Genomic DNA, 27,520 nt, shown 5'->3' with positions numbered 1-27,520 from the left:
ACTCTGATAACTGATTCTAACAACTACTAACAACGTGATCTCATGTATAACAAATCACGTAACTCAACAATGACAGTGGTGGGCCCAACACAGCCCATATGACATGTAACAGCATGGTGATGGATTTGAAAGCTCAAGATTCCATCTAAGGTGACTTTTTTTTGTCTGGATGGACATCAAAGGAAAAAATTCTCACAATAGAGAATCTGAGATCTAAAGGAATGGTCATAACCAATGCTATTGAAGGAATCTAACTCTTTCTAATGAAATCTTAATTTTCAAGAAAAAAAATCCACTTGTTTCTTTTAGAAAGTTTGAGCAAAAATGGCATTTTAGCAGCTTACACATTAACTTATTTCCACTTAAAGGTCAGCAAGCTCCATTACATGATAGAAGCATCCCATTAGTCAATAGACAAAAGTACATCTTGCAGAGCAGTCCAGAAGACCCAATTCCATCTTGATTTCCATACTCAAAGAAATTTAAGAAAAATATCATGCCTATGCAACATGATGAATCAAATAATGAACATTTGGGAATACAACAATGCGGAGAGAGAGAGAGAGAGAGAGAGAGAGACCTGCTCCATCAGGACTAGGCTGTGCTCATCCTTGTAATATCTAGAATGAGATGGGTCTAACTTCATCAAGTCGCTAAATAGATCAAGAACTTCTTTAGAATGAGTCTTCTCATCGGCAAATGGCATTTTATAAATCATTTTATCATGTGCCCTTAATAACCGTGCAAGTGTAAGCTTCCCAATTTTACTATGAAAAGGCAGAAAAGGAAAAGAAAATGTAAGATGGAGTTGAATGAAGACAGAAACAGTATTTGTAGTTCTCAGTCAGAAACCCATAAAAATGCATAATGCATACCAGTTTATCTCTGACAACAACTCCTGAAAGAGAGCAATCTCATTAGCTAGAGTCTCCTCATGCCATCTAGAATCTATCTGCTCAGGTTCCTTGTTGGTAGTTGCTTGATCAAGAGAAACAACAGGAGGGCTTAGAAGAAGAGGTTCACTTGCATGAAAACTGTCATCCTTCCAAACAATCATCTCCATGTCAGATCCTCCTTCACCATGTTTTGAATCAATAGAACGTAAACTCACTGTAAATGCACATTGAGAGTGACCAACTTTAACCTCAACTGGATAAGCTTTCAAAGAATCATCTTTCACATCAGGAAATCTCAGAAATGTTACCCAAGCTTGGGCATTTCCTGAGTTGTTTGTAGCAAGTGGCACCCAGATAAGATCTTCATTCTTATCAAACAAGTGCTTAACAGTTACTGTAGACGAATTTATTCCTCCAACTGATTGATTAAAATAAATAATTAGTGGAAAAGCCCCTTTATCTGAACAGAAGCTTGTGAATGAAGATGAAACACCACCATCCAAGTTCCCCTTGAAGGATACAAACAGATCTGAACCATGAGCAGGCCAAGAAGAAACCAGTACGGGAGCACCTGGTGTAACTGTTTGATCCAGAAGCCAAAAATGATAAAACCACCCACTTTGGTCATCTGGATCTGTAAAGAGGGCTTGGTGCACAAGCTCATATTCTTCTGTCAGAACTTTCTCTCTTGGAGTAAATCCTTCAATCTTCTGCTTCAGCAAATGGGACAGAAGAACACTGCAGAAGCCTCTTAGTTGAGCATATGTCATAAAAGCCGCATAGCACAAAGCAATAAAGACATCATAGAAGAAAAACTTCCATCCAAAGCAATTAAATATCATTTTATAGATTCTATAACAATGTAGCAAGTTAGCAACAGAAATGAAATTTTAAAAAGCAAATATGGCTGCTTTCCTTTTTCTGGCATTAATTCAAGAAAATGTGAACTTCAATTTCTTTTATTGGAAACGGTAATTTAATTAATACAAAATTAAGTACAACTTTCCAGAATCAAGTACAACTGTCAACCCCTAAACAGGTGTTGTGTCCCCAGTTATCTTTGTTACAAAACTGCCCAGAACATTCTCTCCCTCACAGTCCCTTGTTTAGCCAACGTATCAGCTAAACCATTAGCTGATCTCCTTGTCCATTTGAAACAAGCACCAATCTCCCTTGTTGTATTGAGGATTTCCCTTATGGTCTGTCTATAAATCCCGGCTCCCAACTTCCCTGATTGCGGCCAATCAATCAACAATTTAGAGTCTCCCTCTATCTCAATTTGGTGTAACCCCAATTGTTTGGCATATCTTACACCTTGAAGCAAGGCCATCACCTCCGCTCTCAATGAGTCCCCCACTCCTATTGGCCCAGAAAACATAGCCACAATTCTGCCATTTTCATCTCTAAATACTCCCCTTATACCTTTTATTGGTTTTAAGTTCACTTCAAATTAATCATGTGTTCCTTTTTTTTGTCAATTAATCATGTGTTCCTTGCCATTAATTAAACCAAGTTTTCTATGTCCATGGAACTAGATAAGTAAAATGTTTATGCTGGACCCTGAATCACTAATAGCCAATCCCTCTTTACAAAGAAGGGTCCAGAAAGTCTAGTTTCTATGCTGCTACAGAATTTACCGAGGCAGGAAAAGGACCATAGCCAAGACAATGGGGTTTGGAATCTGTCCATCACAGGAAGTACGTGCCTTGATTTGGTTTCAAGGACTGAATGGAGATGCCATCTTGCCACCTCTGAGGCCTTCCATAAAAGCAAACATGGTGAAGGGCCTGAAGGCAGAGTACCATAGCTGTGAAAGCAACAAACATGCCTCTGGTTCTATTCTCAAAGGCACTAGTGCTAAAAACAACTCCCTGTGTTGTCAATGCAGATCTTGATTCTTTACTATATGCTGATACTTACCTTGATTTCAAATCCAGACCACCATGTGAAAAATCTAAACCTTTTATTTTTCTCTCCTTGCTCTACTCATTCTCTCTCCCTTCCTCTCTCTTTTCTTGCACATACATTTTCACATGCCGCTCAACTAATACAACGAAAATAACAGCAATGCGAGGGACAGAATTGCTTGGGCTCTAGTCCGCCATAATTTTGAGTTACTGTATGCCCCTGCTAATGGATTTTATGCAATTCCGCCCACAGGTTTCCAGCATCTTGTGGAGTATTATTGGGTAGTAAGAGACTAAGAGTATCTGCATGGTCTGTCAAGCAATCTACATTGCCCATGGACAAAATGATACCAGGATTAACTTCCTCCCTTCAGAACTTCCCTCAGACTCTAACTTCAAGTTTAGTTGTGCTTGCTTTCAAAATATGGGTAGTCTCGCATCCACCTTGACATAAAAGTAAAGATTTGACTAATTTCATGCCCTGCTGAGCCAGCACATCTTTAGTGGAAATTCTGTTTTTGGTGGAAACAAAAAGAAAAAATTTTCTGATCCTTTGCCAGCATGGAAGCCTCCACAGCCTTCACCACTTCATTGTCTGGGTGTTATCACCTTTAACAATCCAATCATAGACTGACTTACTGGTTACTTTTCCTAATTTATGGTGGTGCCAAACTATGCCACCTACAGCCTCAGGATTGCAGGTAATCAGTCTTTTAGAATACTTTGTATATCACGTCAGGCAGGTAAAAGGCCATTATCCAATGTTGGTTCCAGCTATCTGGGGTCATGGGAATGGTAAACTGAATATGGTCCTAACCTTTGGAATATTGTTCAACATTCCCAATCTCCCAAGTCCCAGTTATAAGGTAAATAATTAATAATGTCCCTTACAATCGTTTTATGATGATGTGGTATCGATTGTATGGAAAACTTTTCTAATGGTATATCTTTTACCCAGGGATCACGGGTCAGACCATACATCCACATGGGTGCCATCCCCTAGACACCATTTAAATCCTTTGTTTAGCATGTTCTCTCCCAATAGGATTCCCTTACAGCACCAAAAGCTGGGTGGAGATTTTCGTACCTTTATAACAGAATCCCTGCAATAATTAGTAAGCATAATTTGTGATTAAGAGGAATAGATTCTGGAAAATCCTCCATGATAAACCAGTAAGCAAAGCTATTTTCTGCATTTGCAGCAATTTCACTCCTAACCCCGCAGCTTAAATAAATTGAGTAACTACTACCAATGGAATGGTGTGAATTCTCCGCTTGTCCTAACCATTAGTCAATAAGAAATGTCTACTCAGTTCTAACATATCAGTATGTTATGGACGCTTTTATTGGGAAGCAGTATCGCCGCCGAAGCAGCAGTAAAGGGTGTTCTCATCTTATCTAATTCAGTTCTCATCTTATCTAATCTAGTGTTCTCATCTTAGTGTTCTCATCTTATCTAATTCAGTGTTCTATCTTATCTGTTTTCAGTAGTATAGATCAGTAGGGAGTCTTATCTGTTATGTGTTTCAGTAGTATAGATCAGTAGGGAGTCCTCCAAAAAGTAGGATTCTTATCTTCTTGTAATCTCCTATTTAAAGGAGCTAATGATATTCAATAAAGGCATCGAATTTCTCAGTCAAGACAGAGTAGAGGAGAGTTGGTGATCTCTTGAACAATCACCATTAAGGCGCCAAAGATAGGTTCCTCAAGAAAAGGGAGGAGCAAGGGGAAACAAGAGGTTTTCCCCGTTGACCGACCTGTGACGAGATCCTATTCGCGGGCCCTTAACAATTTGGTATCAGAGCCAAGGTGTCATGGGTGACCTTGAGCAGTTGACGACTAGGGTTCATGAACTGGAGCACAAGCTCGTGGAAAACAGCATGGAGGTGCGCGAGATCAAGGAAGACGTCCGAGAATTAAGGCGCATGATAGAGCTCTATTTTTCTAGCAAGGAAAGGAATCCAAAAGGGGCTGCAACCACAAACGGCCGCCAACCAGACATGGCAGAATCGTCCGGCGAGCGGCAGGTCGTCGCCCAGGGAGCCGCGATCGTTCCCAAATACAGCAGGCTGGAGTTCCCTTCCTATAATGGTGTTGGAGATCCGTTGGGATGGTTGTACAGATGTGAGCAGTTCTTCCGCAACCAACGAACAGTGGACAGAGACAAGGTAAGCTTGGCCGCATTCCACATGACGAAGGAGGCGTAGCTCTGGTTTTATAGATTAGAGCAGGAGGAACCCGGGCTCAATTGGACCCAATTCAAATCCTACTACCTACTCAGATTTGGGCCCCCATTAACAAGCAACCCATTAGGTGAATTAATCAACCTCAAACGGACGGGAACGATGGCTGAGTACCAGCGTCAGTTTCAGACCCTCCTTGCAAGAGCATCATCGGTACGACTAGACCAGCAGGTTGACATGTTCACCGCAGGGTTAGCCGAAACCTTGAGGGTGGATGTGGAGATGCAAAATCCCCCCAACCTGGTTACGGCTATGAATCTGGCTCGCGCTTTTGAGCGCAAGCTGCAACTCAGCCGCGGAACCTTCAGTATGGGGCGGCCTCCGACAACATGGGCATCCCCGAAAACACTTGGTACGGCCCCATCTTCTGCAGCCAGCCGAGAACAGAAGTCACATACAAGCAATGTTTCCAGATCGGCCAGTGTGGGAAGTAGCGTGGTGGCACCCCCCATTAAGCGCTTGTCTAGGGCAGAGATGGTAGAACGTCGGGCGAGGGGACGGTGTTTCAACTGTGACGATCTCTATTCGGCGGGACACAGGTGCAAGAGACTATTCTGCCTCCTGGTGGATGAGCAAGAGGAGGACGAGGATGTACCCTCTTCGTTAGAACCCGAGATTTCTCTCCACGCGATCACAGGAATAAAAACCTCTCAAACTATGCAATTGCAAGCGCGGGTAGCGGGAAAACCGGTACTGATCCTCGTTGATTCAGGAAGCACACACAATTTTGTAAGCAAGCAAGCTGCCCTCCGGCTGAAGCTGCCAATGGAAGTCAAACCATGACTGCAGGTAGCCGTAGCAAACGGTGAAAGTGTACACAGCCCGGGCATCTGTAAGGACGTCCAAATACAGGTCAATTCTGAATCTTTCTTTGTTGATTTGTTTGTGCTATCCTTGGATGGATTTGATATAGTTCTTAAGGTAAAGTGGTTGATCACCCTGGGTCCAATCCTATGGGATTTCAGCGCCCTATCAATGACATTCCGCTTAAACGGGAAGCAAGTCACTTGGCAGGGTAACGTGGTAAAGGCTAAAAACCCACAGGTACATGTGCTCCAAGGTGAGATGACGCAGGCAACAACCATGGAAAGGCTCCTCGCCGATTTTTCAGACGTGTTACAAGAACCCAAGGGACTTCCTCCTTCCCAAGCTTGCGATCACCGGATCCCTCTGGTGACGGGCTCCAAACCAGTTGTCGTCCGACCTTATCGCTACCCACATCTGCAGAAAGACGAGATTGAGAAGCAATGTGCTGAAATGATGAAGCAAGGGATCATCCGCCTTAGTCGTTCTCCTTTCTCCTCGCCAGTCCTGTTGGTGGCAAAGCGGGATGGCACTTGGAGATTTTGTGTTGACTACAGAGAACTCAATAACCGGACTGTCAAGGATAAATTCCCTATTCCCATTGTGGACGAGTTGTTGGATGAACTTCATGGTGCCCAATATTTCTCCAAACTAGACCTAAGGTCGGGATACTTTTAGGTTCGAATGGCTTCCGAAGACGTTGAGAAGACTGCCTTCAGAACTCATCATGGCCACTTTGAGTTTTTAGTTATGTCGTTCGGTCTCACAAACGTCCCATCCACATTCCAATCCTTGATGAATGAGGTATTTCAGTCCCACCTTCGCAAATTTGTTTTTGTGTTCTTTGACGACATTTTAGTCTACAGTAAAACTTGGATAGAACATGTGCATCATTTGAGGATTGTTTTTGAGCTCCTGCGCCAACACAAGCTCTTCCTTAAACGGTCCAAGTGCTCCTTTGGGGAGCGCTAGGTTCTTTACTTGGGTCATGTCATTAACGGGCAAGGTGTAACGGTAGACAGTTCCAAAATTCAAGCAATCAAGGAATGGCCCAGGCCCAAATCCGCCAAGGCCCTCCGCGGTTTCCTCGGTTTGACGGGATATTGCTGCAAATTTGTACAGAATTATGGCTTGTTGGCTGCCCCATTAACTAACCTACTGAAGAAGAATGCCTTTCATTGGGACGACGCAGCCGATGCGGCTTTTGCAAGTTTAAGGGATGCCCTCTCCACCACTCCAGTTCTGCAATTACCGAACTTTGATCTCGAGTTTACAGTTGAGTGCGATGCATCCGGCATAGGGATTGGTGCCGTACTACAGCAACAAGGGCACCCGATTGCCTTCTTCAGCCGTAAACTTGCTGATCGTCATTTAAAATTGCCAGCCTATGAGTGCGAATTGATCGGGTTAGCTAGAGCAGTCCAACACTGGCGTCCATACTTGTGGGGAAGGTCATTTGTCATCAAAACTGATCACTATAGCCTCAAGTACTTGTTGGAGCAGCATCTTACCACTTCTCCCCAACAACATTGGATTAGCAAGCTACTTGGGTTTGATTTTCAAGTCGATTACAAGGTGGGATCTTTAAATCGCGTCGCGGATGCATTATCTAGGCGTGACGAGGACACTATGCTTCTTTGTGGGATTTCACGACCACAAGTCACCTTATTAGACGACATCAAGAAGGTGATGCCACAATCAACGGAGTGGACGACCCTTGTTCAGCAAATTCAGACCAGAACTGCCAACCCCAATTGGTCCCTTCAAGACAGGCTTGTGATGTATAAAGGTCGGGCGCATCTTCCAGCCGATTCCCCTCTAATTCCCTTCATCATCTCCGGTATTCATAACTCCACCCATTAAGGCATTCAAAAGACACTGTATCGCGTCCAAGCAGATTTCCATTGGCAAGGTATGAAAGCTTCTATTAGGGACTTTATCCAAAACTGCTCTACTTGTCAACAATACAAATGGGAAAATCTGCATCCCGCTGGCCTTCTTCAGCCCCTTTCGATCCCAGCACAAATATGGGCCGATATCTCCATGGATTTCATAGAGGGACTACCCAAAGTTGGGGGGAAATCGGTTCTTTACGTGGTGGTGGACCGCTTCTCTAAGTATGCCCATTTCATTCCTCTGTCACATCCGTACAGTGCTACTTCTGTCGCCCACATCTTTTTCACCCACATTTTCCGTTTACACGGGTTACCGGAATCGATTGTCTGCAACAGGGACCCGGTTTTTACTAGTACCTTCTGGAGGGAATTGTTTCGGTTACATGGTACCACTTTAGCTCTTTCTTCCGCTTTTCATCCTCAATTAGATGGTCAAACTGAGGTGATGAACCGAACAATCGAAATGTATCTCCGTTGTTTTGTTAGGGATCAACCATGACGGTGGGTTGATTGGCTTCCTTGGGTCGAGTACTGCTATAACACTGCCTATCATTCTTCCCTAGGAATGACACCTTTCCGGGTCGTCTATGGCCGTGAACCTCCTCGTTTGTTGTCCTATGAACCCGGTTCTACTCGTTTGGAGGAGATTGATCGTTCCCTACAAGAGTGAGATGCCCTTCTGGTTGAAGTTTCTCTTCGCTTACAGTAGGCACAACTACGCATGAAGCATGCCTATGACAAGCATCATCGGGAACTGCCATTTGAACCTAGGCAGTTTGTTTGGTTGAAGCTTCAGCCTTATCGACAGCGCTCCTTGAGCCGCAGGGCTGCTCCTAAATTAGCTCCTAAGTTTTATGGACCTTTCAAGGTTTTCCGGCAAATTGGTACGGTTGCATACCAACTGGAACTGCCAGAGCACAGTAGGCTCCATGATGTCTTCCACATTTCCTTGCTCAAGCTGTTTCTGGGTATTCCTCCTGACAAGGTTCCCCCCTTACCACCCTTGAAGGACGGCAAACTCATTCCCCAACCTCGGACTATTTTTCGCTCCAGAATTAATCAAGGTGTACTTGAAGTCCTGGTGGAATGGGCCAGCTTACCATTGGCCGAAGCTACCTGGATCCCTTTGACTAAGTTTCAAGACACATTTCTTGGATTTGAGCTTGAAGACAAGCTCTTAGTCCGGGAGGGGAGTAATGTTATGGACGCTTTTTATAGGGAAGCAGTATTGCCGCCGAAAGCAGCAGTAAAGGGTGTTCTCATCTTATCTAATTCAGTTCTCATCTTATCTAATCCAGTGTTCTCATCTTATCTGATTCAGTGTTCTATCTTATCTGTTTTCAGTAGTATAGATCAGTAGGGAGTCTTATCTGTTATGTGTTCTTATCTAAATTCAGTAGTATAGATCAGTAGGGAGTCCTCCAAAAAGTAGGATTCTTATCTTCTTGTAATCTCCTATTTAAAGGAGCTAATGATATTCAATAAAGGTATCGAATTTCTCAGTCAAGACAGAGTAGAGGAGAGTTGGTGATCTCTTGAACAATCACCATTAAGGCGCCAAAGATAGGTTCCTCAAGAAAAGGGAGGAACAAGGGGAAACAAGAGGTTTTCCCCGTTGACCGACCTGTGACGAGATCCTATTCGCAGGCCCTTAATACAGACACTATTTGGTAAATTAGGTGAGAAGGTATGGCTGCTAATACTGACAAAACCAAAATTGTTTTCCCAAAATGGAATAGAAGCTTAGCCCTTGCAAACTTGAATCCTTTGTTGGGCTTTCTCTGTAAGAAAATTAAAAATAAGACTACTGGTGTTACCAAGATAGTTCCCTAGTACTGTAGTTTTTGTATCTGGTCAGCCTTTTGGGTCTATTATGACCATCAAAGAAGATTTGTTAAGGTAAACTTTCAATAGTTCAATCCTGCAGCTATATGTAATTATGGGAGTTTCATTATATGCCTACAATTTAATATGTCATACATGTAATAAAGACATTCAGAATGTTTCTCTGCCTTTTGTGGTGGGAGTGCCCATGTGGAGTGTGCAGTGGTCACCATAGTTTTCAAGGCGCCAAGGCGAGGCTAGGCGACAGGGAGGATCCTTGTCACCTAGTACCTAGGCGATGGATTTTTTTATGTTAAAAACATAGATCCTTGGGTAGTCCCCTAGGTACCATAACCATATTTCCTTAATAACTATTCATAATTTTCTTAAGAAAAGTATGAAGTTCGTATAGAACATCAACATATTCATGAGAAGAAAAAGAAGGATAATAAAATTCAAAAAATATAGGGGCGGAACCCTTTTTATTATAGGAAAAGACGAAACGAAAAAGTATTGGTAGTAGTAGTAGTACAAGAAGAAGAAGAAGAAAAAAATGTGCTGATTAGATAAAATTTTAAGTTCTTCCTTACTAATTGATTCAGGTTTTGGAGTCTTTGAGGGTTCAAGACAGCATTTAGCAATGTTTGTGTTGATTAAGCCCTAATAAATAAGAAAATAATAAAAAGAAATTAGTATATAAACACACAAAATGATTGTTTTAGGTTAATAATGTCTATTTTATAATTATAATCTCAAAAAAGAATGAACAAAAAAGTATTTTATAGTAGAAAGTAAAAAACTGCTTGGCGATTAGGCGAGGCAAGCCTCAAAGGGCGCCTTGTCACCTAGGCGTCACCTTGACAACTATGGTGGCCACCAGCATTGATTTGGGGCCACTTCACAGAGGTAGTGACTTTGTTCAAGAATAGTCAGAATTCAGTTAATTGGGTCTCAACTAAAAGTGAAATGGTCTGAATAAGAAAGGTGTGATACCTGTGGTTTATCTCCTTTTGACCATTTTGTTATTTATGTTATCTTTCAGTTTCTGTGTTGTATTTTATTTCATGATTTTATTTTCATAATAGACAAAAAAAGAACTTGTTAAGGAGGGCTTTCGGAGCTTCTTATCCTTATGTTGACAGGCTACTGCTCTACCATCTATCATGAACACCTCATTTAGATGGATTTGGAAATCTGCATTAACAATTTAACATACTAATAAAGAAGGGAAGATAAAGGAAGATAAGTACATTATGTCCCAATAGAAAGAAATGGAAATTCAGAAACAGAAATCTTGTAGATTAACATGGAACAGATGTTAGCCAAAGTACACTGGTTCTAGTTCATCTGTCTTGATCTCTTTTTTTTTTTACTTTGATGGATTACTTCTACAATTTATTTACAGGTTAGATTGAATTAATTTTCATACAAAAATGCAAAGGAAGGGGCACGTATATGAAAATTCAGTATTTGTCCACTTTGACTCAGACATCATGTAGAACTATTCAGCAGAAGGAAATACAAAAATAATTTTTTATCATTAATACAAAAATAATACTTTGCCAATCATTGCAAAAATATTGTCAAAATTCAAATCCTTGAACCCCATTAAATGGACAACCAGAAAATGATTATGCTCTCAGGTCTCCACCTTCCAACTCCTAAGCTAATTATTTTCATACAAGTTCAAAGCTTGAGACCTAAAATCTTTGTCATAATCCAATCGTGCATGTAGACTTCTAATTTCAAACTTCAACCAAAACTGTATTTTTATACCTACGATTATGCCATGCAGAATAGTTGCTGAAATTGGTCTCTATCATGTCTGTGGTATACTTCAGCTCTTCCTCCTCTGACATGTTTTTCAATGCTGCAACAAATCTGAAAAGACAAAGAAAGAAATCAAAACCAATTACTGTACTACACCAAAAGCTAAAAGAAGAAAGAGAGTCCACCTTCGATAACTCCATGCATGGAAATTCCTAGAATCAGCCTTTTGAAACTGATCCAAAAGCCGGAACTCATGATCAACTGATGAATACCCCTTGTTTAAAACCCATTTACGATGGTGCCAAGCTCCATAACACTTAAAATTTCTTCTCAATGCACTCTCCACCTATTTTATTCATATGTAACAAAAGAAAAAACAAAAGTATCATCCATAAAGCAATAGACAATCGTAAGTATATAACCTCTTTTTATTATTTTCTTTTTCTCCCCCGGGCCCCACCCTTTTTTCTCCTCTCTCCCCATGGTTTGCAATTTCAATATCAATGGATATTTTTCGATGTAGAGAAGGAGAACTTCAGAGATATTTCGCTAAGATATTTAGAAAACCTAAAAAAGTAGGAAAGATTTCTAGAAACATGAATTAATTATTAAACCTTTAAGGCTCAAAAAACCATAGCAAAGAACTATATAAATCGAATAGGACAAAATTGAGACTTTATTGGTATCTTTCTCTTTGTCTCCGTTTTAGTCTTTTAGCTATCTTCTCTTCATTAAATATGTCAATTACTTGCCATTTTTTTTTACTTTATTTCTTTTCTTGTTACTATATGTTTTGACCAATTTGAGAATATTCTTTTGTAGTTATGTGCATTTTACATTTTCTTTTGAATTATAGTGACTTGGTAAGTAAATAATATTAAAATAGTAAACCAATTATTCAATCACCAATTCCCAATCTTTTAGGAAAATATTTTTAAAAATTTACGATGATTTTAACGAAACATTGAAAAGCTTTTAATAATATTCTAAATTTTTTTATTGGAAATGGCATAATATTCTGAAATATCACTGACATATCAGAAAATTTTCAGAGATATTTGGGAAAAAAAAGATTCCTAGAAAATTTTGTATCCCCACTTAGCAAAATGGGGATATTCAGGGATATATTGCCAATATCATCGATATTGCGAACCATGTCTCTCCCTCTTATTTCTTTCTCTATTTCCTTTTTTTTTTCTTTTTGATGAGAAACTCAAGAAATTTTATTAAGATTAAAGAACAAAAATGTACAGCAAGAAGTTGTTAGGGCAAAGACCCTTTACATCAGAAATCCCCCCACACGATTAACATTGCGCCAAAAACAAATGCTGCCTATGAATTCCTTGCTTAGCTAATCCATCCACCAACCCATTAGAAGACCTCCTAACCCATCTTACATAGATTTGCATATTTCTCGATATCATCTTGAATCTTCTGAAATCATTTCTGAATTGCCATACTGCCTATGAATTCCTTGCTTAGCTAATCCATCCACCAACCCATTAGAAGACCTCCTAACCCATCTTACATAGATTTGCATATTTCTCGATATCATCTTGAATCTTCTGAAATCATTTCTGAATTGCCATAGAACCCCCTCTCCTCTTTTTCAGCCAGCCAACAACTATTTTTGAGTCCCCTTCAACAATCAGCCTCGTAATTCCCATATCCTTGGCTTTTTGCACCCCAACAATAGCAGCCATAAATCCCGTTCTCACCGAGTCACCTTAATCAATAGGTCCTGAATACAAACCACATAAATTCCCATTCTCATCTCTAAACACGCCACCAATTCCGGAAGGCCCTGGATTGCCAAAGATACTTCCATCAAAGTTCAGCTTCATCCACCCTCCACTTGGGGGGTGCCAGGCCTCCAAGACTTTATGTGTCCTAGTGGAAGAAAGGGCAATTGACCTCCAATTCCCGAAGAAGTCGTCCATTGAGAAGTCTGAGAATGCTTTCATAGTTTTCACCCAGTGTGCAGCTCTTACAATAACAATCTCTGCTATTGCCTCCTTATTTCTTTCTCTCTCTTCAAAGATTCTTAAGTTCCTTTCCTCCCAAGCTAGCCACACTACCACTGCCCTTGCACACTTCCATAGGATTCTACCTCTTCTCTTCATGCTCCTCAAAAAATATAAACTAAAGAGACCTTCCAAGCTTCCAAGAGGGATCCGCCTACAACCAAAAAGACAGCAAAACCATTCCCAAATACAACAAGCAAAGGAACATGAAATTAGAAGATGGAGATCATTCTTACCATTCACCTTACACAAAAATGCACCAGTTAGGAGATAGACACCAATTTGGCCTTTTCTTTTGTAGAACATCACATGTGTTGATTCATCCTTGATAAACTTCCCAACAAAAGGCACTGACTTTCGGGGGGATGGGGCACTCCAAATTTCTTTCACAGGAAAGGAATGGGGAATGGGGGTGGACACACGAGAAGAAAAAAAAAAGGATTTACAGTTAAAAGACCCAAAGGAATTGAGAGACCACACCCTACTATCATCCCCTATATCATCAAGGACAAGGCCATCCAGAATATTTAAAAGGTTTGACACTGATGAAATGTCTGACTCTCAAAGGTTTCCCACAAGCCCCAAAAAAAAGTCAGACACAAGTTTCTCCTTGAGATTAGAGAGAGCATACAACGAAGGAAACATATCTTTCAAAGGAATATCCCCAACCCACACATCTCCCTAGAATCTTATCCTATTACTAAAAGCCAGATCATACCTAGCATGCTCAAGAAATGGGAGCAGGATACCATGCATTGCTTTCCACAGTGTAGCAAGGTCAGCTCTTTGCAGAATACCGGCATCCCATCCATTCCTAGCCAGGCCATGAATACTTGAGACCACTTTATGCCGCAATCTGTCATTCTCTAAAGGGAAGCGCCACAACCACTTAAAAGAGCAAGGTTTTTCTTACTAATGTTACCTATACCCAATCCCCCCCTCCTCTTTCCTTTTTACCACCTTTTCCCATTTCACCAAATGGTCCTTTTTACTGTCTCCCAGTTCCCACATAAAGTCTCTCATCAGTTTTTCCACCCTCTTCACAACTGATTGAGGCATCCTAAAGACAGACATGAAGTAGATAGGGAGGTTAGCCAAGGTTGTTTTTATCAAAGCGATTCGCCCCCCTAGAGAAATGCACTTCCTTTTCCACCCAACTAATCTTTTCTCAATTCTCTCAACTACTGGAGTCCAAAAATAGACCTTGGATTGCCACCAAGGGGTAAGCCTAAATATGTCAGAGGCCACTCCCCTCTTTCACACCCTAGAATCTCCGCATACAAGTCTAGCTCCTCATCCCCAGCATTTAAACCAACCATTGCACTCTTATTCCAATTGATCTTTAAGTTAGACATTCGTTCAAAGAGGCTCACCACCAACTTCAGATTTGCCACTCCATTTCTATCTTCCCCATCACAAAAATACCAAAATGCCATCTGCAAACCGGAGGTGGGAGACCATTACTCTATCTCTTCCCACCTCCAAAATCAGGCCTTTGGATGAATTAGTAGTCAACATCAAAACCAAATGGAGTTCTGCACACCATCTATCTGGTTTCTCATTTCAAATCAGCCATCTATATTGCTTCACAATAGGGCTCTTGCAGCCCACCATCAATCTTCTACATGTACAAACTTCAGAAACAAAGCTACCACAGGATTAGGATCCTATTCAAACATGGAAAGTCCTAAACTCTTCTCTTTTGTTGTTCTCTGATTTTTGCTTTTGGTTTTACCATATTTAACATGGTTGATTGATACACTATCTCAGTGTTCTGTTAAAGAGAAACCTAGTTTGTTCTGCTTGTGAACTAACATTCTGATTTCACGTAAATCCTTGATACAATCATATTTCAAAACTCTTTTCTGAAAACCTAGGATTAAGTTTGATACTTTAGCAAGATTCTGCCAGTTTTTGTGCATTTGTTATCAATCTATTAGTTAATGAGACTTTTACTTGTTTGTAGTCTCTAGATTTTTTTTTCTTTGGTAAACATCTCTGGATTAGTTCAAGCATTGTCTCTATCATCTATATATTTATACACGTTTCTTATCTGGGTTATTTAGTTTCTGTTATGATCTCATTATTTTTCGGTAGATTTGTATCCTATTGTTCGAATTTCTGTATTGACTATTAGCCACTTCATTTTTACTGAATTCACAGCGGTTATTTAGGCCTGGTTTGTGTCCTTCATAACTGATTTGTATAACTTCATTTGCATCCTTTTAGCTTTCTATTATCTATGTTTAAACCTGTTTTGTAATTTTATTATGCATACAGCAGTGATTTCAAAGAGAAAATGCAACAGCAAATGAGAGGGTCGGTCGGAACATACGACTCTGAGTTCCTCATCAAGAACTGCTTTAATGGCATCGGGATCGGTTTCAGATCGGAGATTATGCTCAACAGCAAGCTTTCTGTAATTCCAGGCAGTGTAAGCTTCGGGATTTGTTTCCAGAAGCTTGGCACTGATCTCTAGCGCTTCCTTAGCATAGCTGAAAAGATGCATATGAATATATAATACTATATGAGAATCTAAAAGACAAATCAGAAGGAAAACTCGATTTAAAAAATCACTAAAAAACTGCCCGTCATTCTTTTTCTCAATCGAATTTGACAGTATAAGAGAAATTAGGTTTGAAAAGGGGATTCTGTTTGTTTACGGGAAAGATCAGAAAGGAGCTTACATTTTGTCGTGATGATTCTGAAAAAACTGAGCTTGGAGAACGCGTAACTTAGCAGCTTTGGCGATTGAAGCGTCATCTACTGGTTTCTGCGGCTTGCGAGGTCGGCCGTGCATGGTGCCTACGCTCCCCCCACGTCTTTCGTTTCTCGACTGTTATAGACTCAACATATGGAAAACAGTCCAAAGCTCAGACGTACGGTTTTGGTATGAGTATTGGAGAGCTGAAAACGGACCGAATCCGCGCGGATCGTTCAGGTACGCTTACAGCACGGGTCAGGATCTAGTAGGCACCGGTGTGACATATATGTCAGTTAATGCGTTTTTCATTCAAATTTGTGTGTTCGTTAGATAAAAAATTATTTATTAGGTTTTTCTTTTTTATTATTTTTATTTTTAATTATTTTGATAAAGATAATAAAATAATAGATAATTTTTGTCTAATGGAACAAAACGTTTAGATAAAAAGCACATTAACTGGTACATATATCACACAGCTATTACGTGATCACTCATTGTGCTTACCCAACACGCCTACAGCACTCATATTTTTTCTGGGAAAATCTACGATGCGAAAAAGATATGGTATGGGAAGAGTTTTGACAAATCAAAACTCATTTATGAATTTTGATAAATAACACTTGATTGGCTACTAGATTTATGATTCTTTTTATTTTTTACGGTTTACAACACCCATATTTGATTCATTGTATTCAGATACTAGTAATTAGTAAATGTGCCGTGCAAATTTCAAATGATATCAACAGTAATAATTGTACATGGTGATTTATTGTCTTTCAATCTAAAAATTTTAAAATTTGTACCAAATCTTCTTAGTCTATAAGTCTATAGCTTATACCAATATTTTTAATTTATAGTGAACCATTGCCATTAGACTAACTGAATTGTTATTTGACCTAGATTTTAGGTTTATTTTTCATCAAATTGTTTGTCTTTAAAAAACCTAATGACTTGGCCAACAACATGGTGACCTAGCTATTCAAACCATTGAATCATTTAATTTATTTAGTATGGTGATGGAATAGACACTAGTTTTCTCTTTTCATTATCTTTGTATTCCATTTTCATCATTTAACAAATATGAAAGTACTTTCATTCCTAACACAGATTTAAATTTTGTATTTTCTTTCTATCATTAATAAAAATTATTCTTATTTATCATACTTAAAAACTGGTTTTGTTTCCAAGTTGATTTTCAATATTCAAGCTTTTATACTATTAAAATTGTTATTCGTGAATTTAATTAGTGCAATTTAATACTAAGGTTGCATTTGGAAACGATGCAAATGGAGTGTAAATCCTGGTTCAAGGTAAATTTGCACTCTGATTCACTTTTGCCTGTGTTTGGCACCATTACATTTATGCATTTACAAATGACAGAAAACACATTTTCCAATGCATATTTACATTGATAATAAGATGTAAAGGCTCAGTTTGAAACGAGTACAAATACAAATATGTACAATGCAAATACATACAAAATAATACAAAATAATACAAAATACAAGGTTTTGCACTCTACAAATTTGTATTTGTACTCTTTCCAAACTTAGCCAAAAAAGGCATATGCTTTATTGGAATTCATGTTTGCATCCATTATAGCTAAAAATTTGTTTGGTAAGAAGGTAAATTTGTTAGTGCAAAACTAACCCAACTTTGCAATTTATATGTATCATTTTACACTACATAATTGCATTCACACTTATTTGCATCGTTTCCAAACGCAACTTAAGAAACAAAAATACCTTGAACATATGATTCAATGAGAGATTATGGAAGTTAACTTTAAATATGAGACTTAATGAGAGAGAATGGAATGAAATAAAAAATAGTATTCAATTTACAATTTATATGTTCATAATATATATTATATAATACACAGAGATATCTAGAGAGAGAGAGAGACCAATTTCAAAGATAGGGGTATTTTAAATCAAGACTGTAAATTGTAATTCTTATAGACAAGTAAATTGTAATTCATCTACAAATTAAAACATAGCTCCAAGTGTCTTAGAGTAGTTAAACTTGTCCAACTAAATATTTTATGCAATTTCAATTACAATTCATTAAGTTCTATGATTTATAGATATCTATTTAGACATGTGAGTTATCAAAACACAAAAAAATAGACATGTTGTGTAGTTATTTAAGATGCATAAAAGAATTTCATTTATGTCCTCTTATACAATTCAACAAGATGCTAACAATGAAGGGCTCAATTTGTCCTATTTTGATATCATTTTAAACAATCAACAACATACTTTATTTTCCTTCAAATTCAAATATGAAAGCATTAACACAAAGGGGAAAAAATAATTCTTATAGATTTTCTAGGAACTTTAGGGGTACTTAATAATTTTCCCAAAAATAAAATCACTAATTTGTAAAGACTTTCTAACTTGTCCTACAATTGCTCCCGTGCCTTCTCTTTAGTCTCTAAAGAACTCACTTTGACTTTTATCAATCTTTTTTAGGGTATGTTCATTTCAACAACATTTGAAATAGGGGAATTACATTTTCTTTTTCTTCTTTTTTTTTTTGCTCCATGGGGCTACACAACAGAGATGGCCCATCCCCTAAAAGCCTAAACCCATAACCCCCAACTCAGGTGTAGGTGGGATTTCATTCCAAGCACCAAGAGACCTTGCCAACTACCCAGTTGGCGCCTTGTAAATAGAAGAACCACATTCAAAACTTATTTGATAAGGATAGCTCTTCCATCTTTAAAAAGAGTTTTCAATTTCCAACCCTAACTTTTCTTCTTAATTTTAATTGGGATGTTATTCAAAACCTTCTTATCAATTATGCCATGAATAATTGGAGCACCCAAATATGGGGTGCTCATAATCTTATAAATCTAATTTTAAAGCCTATCTCGCAACTTTTTTTAGAAAAAAAATATCTCTTTGAAATGGATATTTTGGATGAGACCCTCTCAAACATCTTGAGAATGGGCAAAAACTACTTCTAAACTAATGGAAAAGCTAATCCCAAAACCATTGTTTTAAAAATTAGTCTAAACAAGATGATCAAACCGTTCGACCTAGGAGCCGGTCATAGTTTTGGGTCCGATTTTGGGTTGTACCACTTTTTTTTGAAAAAAATGTTTTATAAAAAAAAACATTGACCCGGGTAGTTGAACTACTAAACCGTTCAACCTAGGTAGCGATTTATGGGTTTTGGTCATTAACGTTTCTCTCTCTCCCTACCCCTATATTCTATTCCATTATTCTAGGATAAAAAATTATAAATTAGAATATGAATCTAATATGGGAATTATGGGGTTTATTTCTCAAAAATTTAATGTTGTAGGTTAAAACGTTCGACCCAGATGGTTGACCGCTAACCCAAAAACCAATGGTCAAAGCGGTTCTGTTTCCAGGCTAGTTTTTAAAACCTTGCCAAAATCCATAATCAAATTTTTGGAGCCACACTCAAAATCTACATTTTAAAATTATTAAATAGTGACAATTGGACCTACTTTTAAAGATGATCAAATAACAATGATTTTTTCAATATTAATTAAAAAAGAGAAACACATCTAGCTAAAACTCCATTTTTTATGGAAACAAAGCTTTTATTACGTTGGAAGCTCTTTTATAAAAGAAGCAGCAATAAAGTAAAGTAAAGAAGACCAAGTTGATGTTGTCTGATCCAAGGTGTTCCGAACCGAGGACGCAGTCAGATAGTCCTGCCAATTGGATGAGGCCGAGGCGGAAGGACAAAACCGCACACCGAGATCTGCAATCATAGAAAGAGTCAGAGGCCTGAGGAGTATTCCCCTGGTAGAAACTCCGACACTCAAGTTAGTAGGGTGAAAAGGTTGTCTAGGACGAGCAAGTTGAGACCGTGCTAGCTTTGAGCAGAAGAGATGGTGCAGAGAGGTGTTAAGTGAGTGAAGAGTTCCAAAAAGTCCCTTACCTCGAGTGGGGGATACCTATTTATAGTTGAATATCCGTGTTTTGCTTGACTGTGGCTAGGCGGAAGAGTCTAAGGTCCTTGGCTGAGGAACTCTAGTTTCTTTGAGCTGGTTACTTGGGGTAAGACCTACTTAATGGGCAAATCGGGCGGTTCAACACTCGTGTCGTTTCTATTATGGGTCAGTAGACGTGTCGTTTCATCTTCCCGAGGTGTACGAGCATGCAAAGTGCAGTAGAAATCCTACATCGTTGATCTAGATTGATCTGAACCGTTGGTTGCCTCTATATAAAGGGAGGTGGCGAGCCATTTCACTTTGTCATTTTGAGTGAAAGCAATCATAGGAGTTCAGAGAGTGTTAGTCCTTGGCTGGTGCTTTAGGTGTTCTATAGTGTTACTCTTCGGTAAGATGTCTTCATCTTCCTTCTTGTCTTCTTGCTCTTCCACTTTGTCGTCTGACTCTTGTACGTTGGGTAGTGAGTCCGAGATGAGGTTTCATCCCGAGGCCACCATGCTCATGGCCTGCAAAATTGACGTCCATGGGGCCGAGATCGAGGGGCCTAAGGACAAGGGTACCGCGACGGAGGAGGTCAAGGTCCTTTGGGAGGTCGAAGTGGACATAAAGGTGGTGTCCGAAGAGGGGATCAATGCTTTTGTGTGGTTTGGTAGCCACTTCACTTCTTCTCCCCACAAGTTAACACCCTAAGACCTGACCCATATTAGAGCCCTTTATTGTATTCCCGAGGAGTACGAATTGAGGTGTCCCAAAATAGGTGAAAGGGCCACTTTGGTTCAATTGGGTGAACTTTGTATTTATGAGCACAGTCTGATAGTCGAGCTGAGGTTACCATTGAGCGTGGGCATCACGACGATGTTCAGGGTGGTTTCTTGTCTAACCGATCCAACTTATGCCCAACTCCTTTAGGTACCTAGTCAACCTTCTTTGCTACTACATGATTTACAATGTGGATATTACTCTACCAGTGTTCACGTACTTCCCACTAGGGGTGATCATGGGACAGGCCGAGCTTTGCACTTATGATAAAGGTTATAGCTTAGGCCTGGGCCCAGCCTGGCCTGGGGTTCTGAGCCTGAAACATAAGCCCTAGCCTAGGTCTACATAGGCCCGGACCAAGCCGGACTTGATTTTGGGCCAATGTCTTTCATATATAAAACATTACTTATCTATAATATTTTTATATTAAATGACATAACATGCATATAAACTTTTATTTTATATATTATATAATATAAATTATACATGTCATGTTATAATATTTATATATAAAATATATAATATAATGTAAAATAACATGTATACATACATATACATTATGCACAAAATGTGTAAGTTTAAATATGTGCGGGCCAGGCCAGGCCCAGGTTGGGCTTGAAGTATTAAGCCCAAGCCTGGCCCTAAAATTTGCGGGCCTGATGTGGGCTCGGGCCTGGGCCGGGTTGAAATGATCGCCCCTACTTCCTACACTTGAAGAAGCACCAGCAGGGCTACTATTATTTCTCTGCTCAGCAAAACAATAAGGTGCTCATGGGGCCCCCCTCGGTGAAACACTAGAAGGAGGGGTTTTTCTTTATGCACTACCAGGGGGCTGACTGTTCCCCACTGAGCTATCAATCCTGAAGACCAAGGTTGAGGTGTCGGCTGAGGATGAGTTGTCTAGGGAGGAGTTAGCGGCCATTAGGCGGATAGTGAGGGTAGATGTACAGGAGTACACCTCATCCGCGATGTTGATCCATGCTGGGGTGATGGAGCCCCCGACTGGCCTGTCCTTGCTTTGTGAGTTTTTTTCTACTTCCTCTCTTCGGCCTTGATTGGCTGTTGTTCTTTCTCTTGGCAGATATAGTGGTCATTGACGAAGAGGAGAGGATAAGGAACATGCAGGCCGCTGTGCAGAGGAGGGCGACGACCCAAATAGGGGTGACCCAGCAGCAGCGCCGTTCTGACGTCATGACTCCTCGGCCGCATAAGAGGCTGAGACCTATTGAGGGCAATGTGGTTGACATTGGTTCTAACAGGTCCCTGCCACATCATGTTCAGCTGCGGTCCACGCCCCACAAAGGTATTGAGGTCCTGCCTTATTCGAGTCTGGCAGAAGTGTGCAGGGTGAGCGAGAGTGTCCAATCAGAGGACACCTTGGAAAGTGAAGGCATACCCGAGCAGTTGGATAGGGGCATTTTATTGCCTGGGATCCATAGAGAGACCAGTGATTGCACGAGTGGGGTGCTGGAGAGTGCGGCCATCCGAGAGTCCATCATGGTAAGGCATCTGCACTGCCCTTTCTACTCTTCGGTTTGCTTTGCCGTGCTCATTGACTTTGTGTTTTGTAAGTTGTCTGCATAGTGACGACGTTGGTAGACAGGATGCGTGCCCTTTACAAATGGCCAAGGCTTGAGAGGGCGAATTCTCCCGTGTACAGGTGGAGATGGCCGAGATGAAGCAAGCAATGGTGGCCAAGAACAAGGAGCCGCAACGGTCGAAGAGTCGTGTGTGTGAGCTTAAGGAAGGTCGCGACAAGGAGAGGAAGGTGGAGAAGAAGCTGCTACATGTTGAGGAGGAGGCGGTCACCAAGTATAAGGAGTTCTAAATCGCCCTTGGCGACTATACTACGGATTCCTAGCTGACCGGCTTTGCTCGCTGCTAGAGGAGGGTCATGCGCGAGCATCCCGAGATAGCCGCAATTGTAGAGCAGTATGGTCCTTTTAATGCCGAGGTGCCACCGATTGAGCAGTTTTCCCTAAGTGATAGCGTGATCACCCCCGATGAGGTGAATCCTGCTGATGGTGCGGCTGGCCTGGAGTGAAGTTCTATTTCTTTTTTTTTTGTTGTACATAGCTCGATATGACGAGTTATAGTCATTGTATTACCTTTTTTATTAATGAAGATTCATTTCGCCAAACAAACTTCTTGCCGTGCACTCTTTTGCTCTCTTGTTTTTATTTCCCCTTTTTTTAGTTTTCGCACTTCAAAGTTTGGTTGGTCCTTTGGGCTCGGCTCGGCTACCGGGTAGTGTGTTGGGGGCCAACTATTGCTTTGTGTGTGGTCTTTATGTGCCCGTCCAATCAAGTCTAGCAAGGTTGTGTCTGCGGTGCTGTATTTTGAAGTTCTCAGCTGTTAGAATTCGGCTTGGTTGTGTGTTTGCAGTGTGTACTCGACTACTGTTGAGTGAAAGGAGACTCTATCTAGAAGTTGTTTATACATGAAATCCTATGTCCTATTCACTGATAGTACATTCTAAGGTTCCTACTGTTCCAACTTCTCGGCACTGACTTCCTATTGAGGTCTTCTAGTCTACTGGTGCTCGGACCGAGCACTCTAGTCACCCTGTACGGTCCCTCCCAGTTAGGTCCAAGTTTTCCTTCTCTAGGCTCAGGCATGATGACTTTGTGGAGGATGAGGTCTCTTGTCTTGAATTCTTTCCTCCAGATTTTGGTGTTACAGTACCTGGCTATCCTCTATGGTTGTGCTACCACTCGGTTACGGGCTTCTTCCACTAGGTCGAGCTCAGCACGAAGGTCTTCATTGTTCATCTTGTTATTGTAAAGCTCCATTCAGAGAGTGGGGGGATCTGATCTCCACGACAATCATTGCTTCGGCTCTGAACGACAGTCTAAATGGGGTCTCTCCGGTGGCCATGCGCGGTGTGGTCCTGTAAGCCCAGAGGATACTCGACAGCACTTCGACCCACTTGCCTTTGGCCTTATTGAGCCTTGTCTGCAAGCCATGGAGCTAGGTTCGGTTGGTCACTTTGGTCTATCCCTTACTCAGTGGTCAATGAACCGTTGTGTTGTGGTGGTCTATTTTGAGCTCGGTGTAGAAGGCTTCAAACTTCCACTCAACAAATTGGGAGCTGTTGTTGGTGATAAGGACATGGGGGATGCCAAAATGGTAAATGGTGTTTCTCCACAAGAAGCCTTGGCATTCCACATGGTAATGCGTGCTAGGGGCTCAACCTTGACCCACTTTATGAAATAATCCATCGTGACAAGGAGATACTTCTTTGTTCGGCCACAGTGGGATTGCTTGAGGATGTCCATCTCCAATTGGGAAAAGAGCCACAGACTTGGGATGGACGTGATATGGGTTGTTGGATGGTGGTGGAGATTCGAGTGCCTTTGACAACGGTCACACCTTCGAACGAGCTGAATTTATCTTGCTTCATGGTGGGTCAAAAGTAGCCCTACCGAAGTGCCTTGTATGCCAGGGTCCGTGTGCTAGGGTGATCTCCATAGATACCCTCATGTATCTCCCTGAGGACATATTCGGCTTCGGCTAGGGGGAGACACCTCAAGTAGGGGAGAGTATGCGACCGACGGTAGAGTTGGCCTCGGATGAGGCAATACCAGGACATGTGGGTGAGCCTTTTTGCTTAAGTTCAGCCCTCAAGAAGGGTGTCATTTTAGAGGTACTATACGATTGGGCCCATCCACAATGGCTCTTGCCAGATGGGGAGGACTGTTAGGGCTGCTTCCGATATGCTGGGTTGTGCTAAACTATCCATCCTGACCATGGTGCTGAGGTCAGCACACGATGAGCTGGCAAGCTTTGATAGGGCATCGGCTTAGATTTTCACAGCTCTGGGATCTGCTATATGGTGAAGTGCTGAAGCTATCCGGCGAGCTCTTGCACTTTCTGTAGATAACTTTACATGGTGGGCTCTCATACCTCGAACTAACCATTGACTTGGTTGACCACTAGTTGAGAGTCGCTAAATGCCTCCATGCACCTTGCTCCAATGCCTAGAGTGAGCCAAAGCCCAACTATCAGGGCCTCGTATTCCGCTTCGTTGTTCAACACCTTGAACTCGAACCTCAAGGTGTGCTCAAGGATGGTGTTGTCTAGTCCAAGGATGATGAAGTCAGTGCCACTTCCTTGTCGATTGAATAATCCGTCCACATGGAGGGTCCAGACTAGTGGGATCTCGGTCGGGTTTTGATTTGAGAATGTGCACTCGGCTAGGGCCTAGGCTTTGATGGTGGACCAAGGTGCATAGTCGATGTCAAACTCACTTAGCTCCACGCTCCACTTGATCAAGCGCCTTGATGTCTCCAACCTGTGCAACACCTATTCAAATAATCCATGTTGTGTCCAACATGGATTAAGAGTCCCATGTTGGCAACAACTATATAAGCCTCTAATAACATGGCGAGGGTTTTTATAATTTGAAATGTATAGTCAACTATCCAAATTTTGTTGGTTTTTGAACCAACTTGCAGCGTCATTTTAAATGTTGAGCCAACTCTGGATATAATTTTCCCAAAATGAAATTGTTTTCTTGTAGCGGGTCAATAGTTTAACCTTTCAGGTTATATGTATCAAGAATTGATTTCATAATGAAATAATAAAAATACAAAAAATATGAAAAATATAGAAACTCCATAGAAAACATTTGGATACGTCTCTAATTTTTTATATTAATCATATTAAAAATTAGACATGATAAATAAGAATTGTTTTTAACTTTTTATTGATGATATAAATAAAATGCAAAATTAAAAGCTAACCCAAAAGTGAAATTGCTTTCTTGTATGGTGCTAAATCAATTCAACATTTTAGATCAAATGTGTCAACTTGTGAAATTATAATTAAATAATAAAATTTTAAAATGATATAAACACAAAAATATATAAATTATGTAGAAAACATTTGAACATATCTCTATATTAACGAACTATAAAAATTGTGGCAAATAGGAATAAGTTTTGTAGATATTGAAATATAAAAAATTGTAAAAAATTTTGAAAATATGTTATATACTATTTTCAACATCACAAAAATTGTAGCATACATGGTTTTGAAAACTAGACCAGACTAGACAGTTCCATGTTTGTTCCGGTTTTTAAAACCTTGGTACATAATTATTAATTGTTATTACTCACAAAACTAGAAAAGTTATAATTTTAATCCATTTAAGTCATATTTACAAATTCATTCAAACTTGTGATAATAATAATAATAATAATAATAATAATAATAATAATAATAATAATAATAATAATAATAATAATAATAATAATAATAATAATAATAATAATGATAATGATAATGATAATAATAATAATAATAATAATAATAATAATAATAATAATAATAATAATAATAATAATAATTTTTATTAATGAAAAGTATATTTAAATAAGTAAAATTATATATAATTAATTTATAACAACTTTAATTTCATAAATAAAATTAATAACAGTAGTAATCTTATAAAATTAATTGTGCTATGAGAAATTTATTAATTTTAAAACAGCATTTTATTAATTTAAGTTTTGTTTAAAATTGTTACATTAATAAAGCTTTATAGTAGGCCTATAGCCTAGGGGTGATCATGGGCCGGGTCGGGCCTGATTCTGGGCCAATGTCACTTGATGATGCGCGATCTGAGCACTCCTTGTTGGCAGGGGCTGCGCTCCTAGCTGGCGCCAGACAAGATACCTGTGAGGAAGAAGGTGAAGGATTCCCAGGGAGCTCTTCCGGCGGGAACACTCTGATGCTTAAGTCAAAACTCACTGGAGAGCTGAGAAAGAGAGTTGCAGAGAAATAAGCTAAGAGTGGAGATGCGCAATTACCTTTGCTCATGAGGGGTCAAGGACCTTTTATGCTGATGTCCTGCCAAATCAAGTATAACCACCTCTGATTCTCTGTTGTAGCCGTTATTTGCAAGGGCTGAGCAGGTGGGCGCAGGTAACCGTTGCAAGGTACGACCCTGCCAGACAGGGGACACGACGCCGCCTGGCCAGAGACGTGGGGGCAGTTTCCAGATCTTACAGGTGCGGTTGTCAGGCGATACACTGAGCTACCTGGTACTGAGCTACTGCTAATATGCCGAGGTGCTTCTACCCGAAGTGCCTTTAGTTCGGGATGTTCCCTACCCAGGGATCTTAGATCGGGGTGTTCCCTTCTTGAGGAGGAGCTCGGGAGCTCCTTACTGAGGAGGAGCTCGGGGGCTCCTTACTTGGGAGGAGTTCGGGTCTCCTCACTTGGAGGGACCTCGGGGCGCTCCCTCCTTGGGAGAGAGCTCGGGGTAATCGGAGTACCACTTTGCCACGAGCTGCCTCCTATGCCGAGCTGTCAGGCTGGATCCCAGTGAGCTCGTTACGTCGAGTTGTGGCCAGGTTGTCATGCCAAGTTGTCCCTTATGCCGAGTCATCTCCACGTGTCCCCCTATTATGAGGTCAGGCCAAATCATCCTTCATCAATTGCCCCCCACTCCCCATGCTAGGGGTCTTGACCCAATATGGGGAGTTCACGGTGCGATGGGTGGATTTGGCTCGAAGTTCAGGCCATCCAGTCAGGCAGCTTGTCGGTCGTACCAATTCGTAGCTCGACTCAATTAAGGGTAACCCGGGTCGCGTACAGTTCATGAGTGGACGTCACACGATTTATTGACTCTACGGACGTCAAAAAATGCGCTAAACTGATTTCACCTCGGTGGTTGCGTAGCCGGCTTTCTTAAGAGCCGTAAGATCATCTTGATCGTGAACGTTGATGCTCGGACATAGCAGCTATAAATGGA

The 27,520-nt window shown here is 40.5% G+C and overlaps 1 protein-coding gene across 1 annotated transcript in view; it reads right to left on the bottom strand.

The window, feature by feature from the left end:
* The window catches only part of RGTA1 (RAB geranylgeranyl transferase alpha subunit 1), a 49,649-nt gene extending 33,352 nt beyond the window's left edge, over positions 1-16,297 (bottom strand). Inside the window, exons 1-6 of the mRNA XM_010254097.3 lie at positions 16,051-16,297; positions 15,699-15,858; positions 11,525-11,685; positions 11,346-11,450; positions 876-1,634; positions 581-767 (exon numbers count right to left, since the gene is read on the bottom strand). Of these exons, the coding sequence (XP_010252399.1) occupies positions 581-767; positions 876-1,634; positions 11,346-11,450; positions 11,525-11,685; positions 15,699-15,858; positions 16,051-16,163 (1,485 nt within the window). The 5' untranslated portion in view covers positions 16,164-16,297. The remainder of the gene's footprint in view (positions 1-580; positions 768-875; positions 1,635-11,345; positions 11,451-11,524; positions 11,686-15,698; positions 15,859-16,050) is intronic.
* Positions 16,298-27,520: the final 11,223 nt, after the last annotated feature.

This window comes from Nelumbo nucifera, chromosome 5 (genome assembly GCF_055504915.1).
Source record: "Nelumbo nucifera cultivar China Antique chromosome 5, China Antique-T2T, whole genome shotgun sequence".
Taxonomy (NCBI): domain Eukaryota; kingdom Viridiplantae; phylum Streptophyta; class Magnoliopsida; order Proteales; family Nelumbonaceae; genus Nelumbo; species Nelumbo nucifera.
This window is presented reverse-complemented; position numbering and strand designations above follow the sequence as displayed.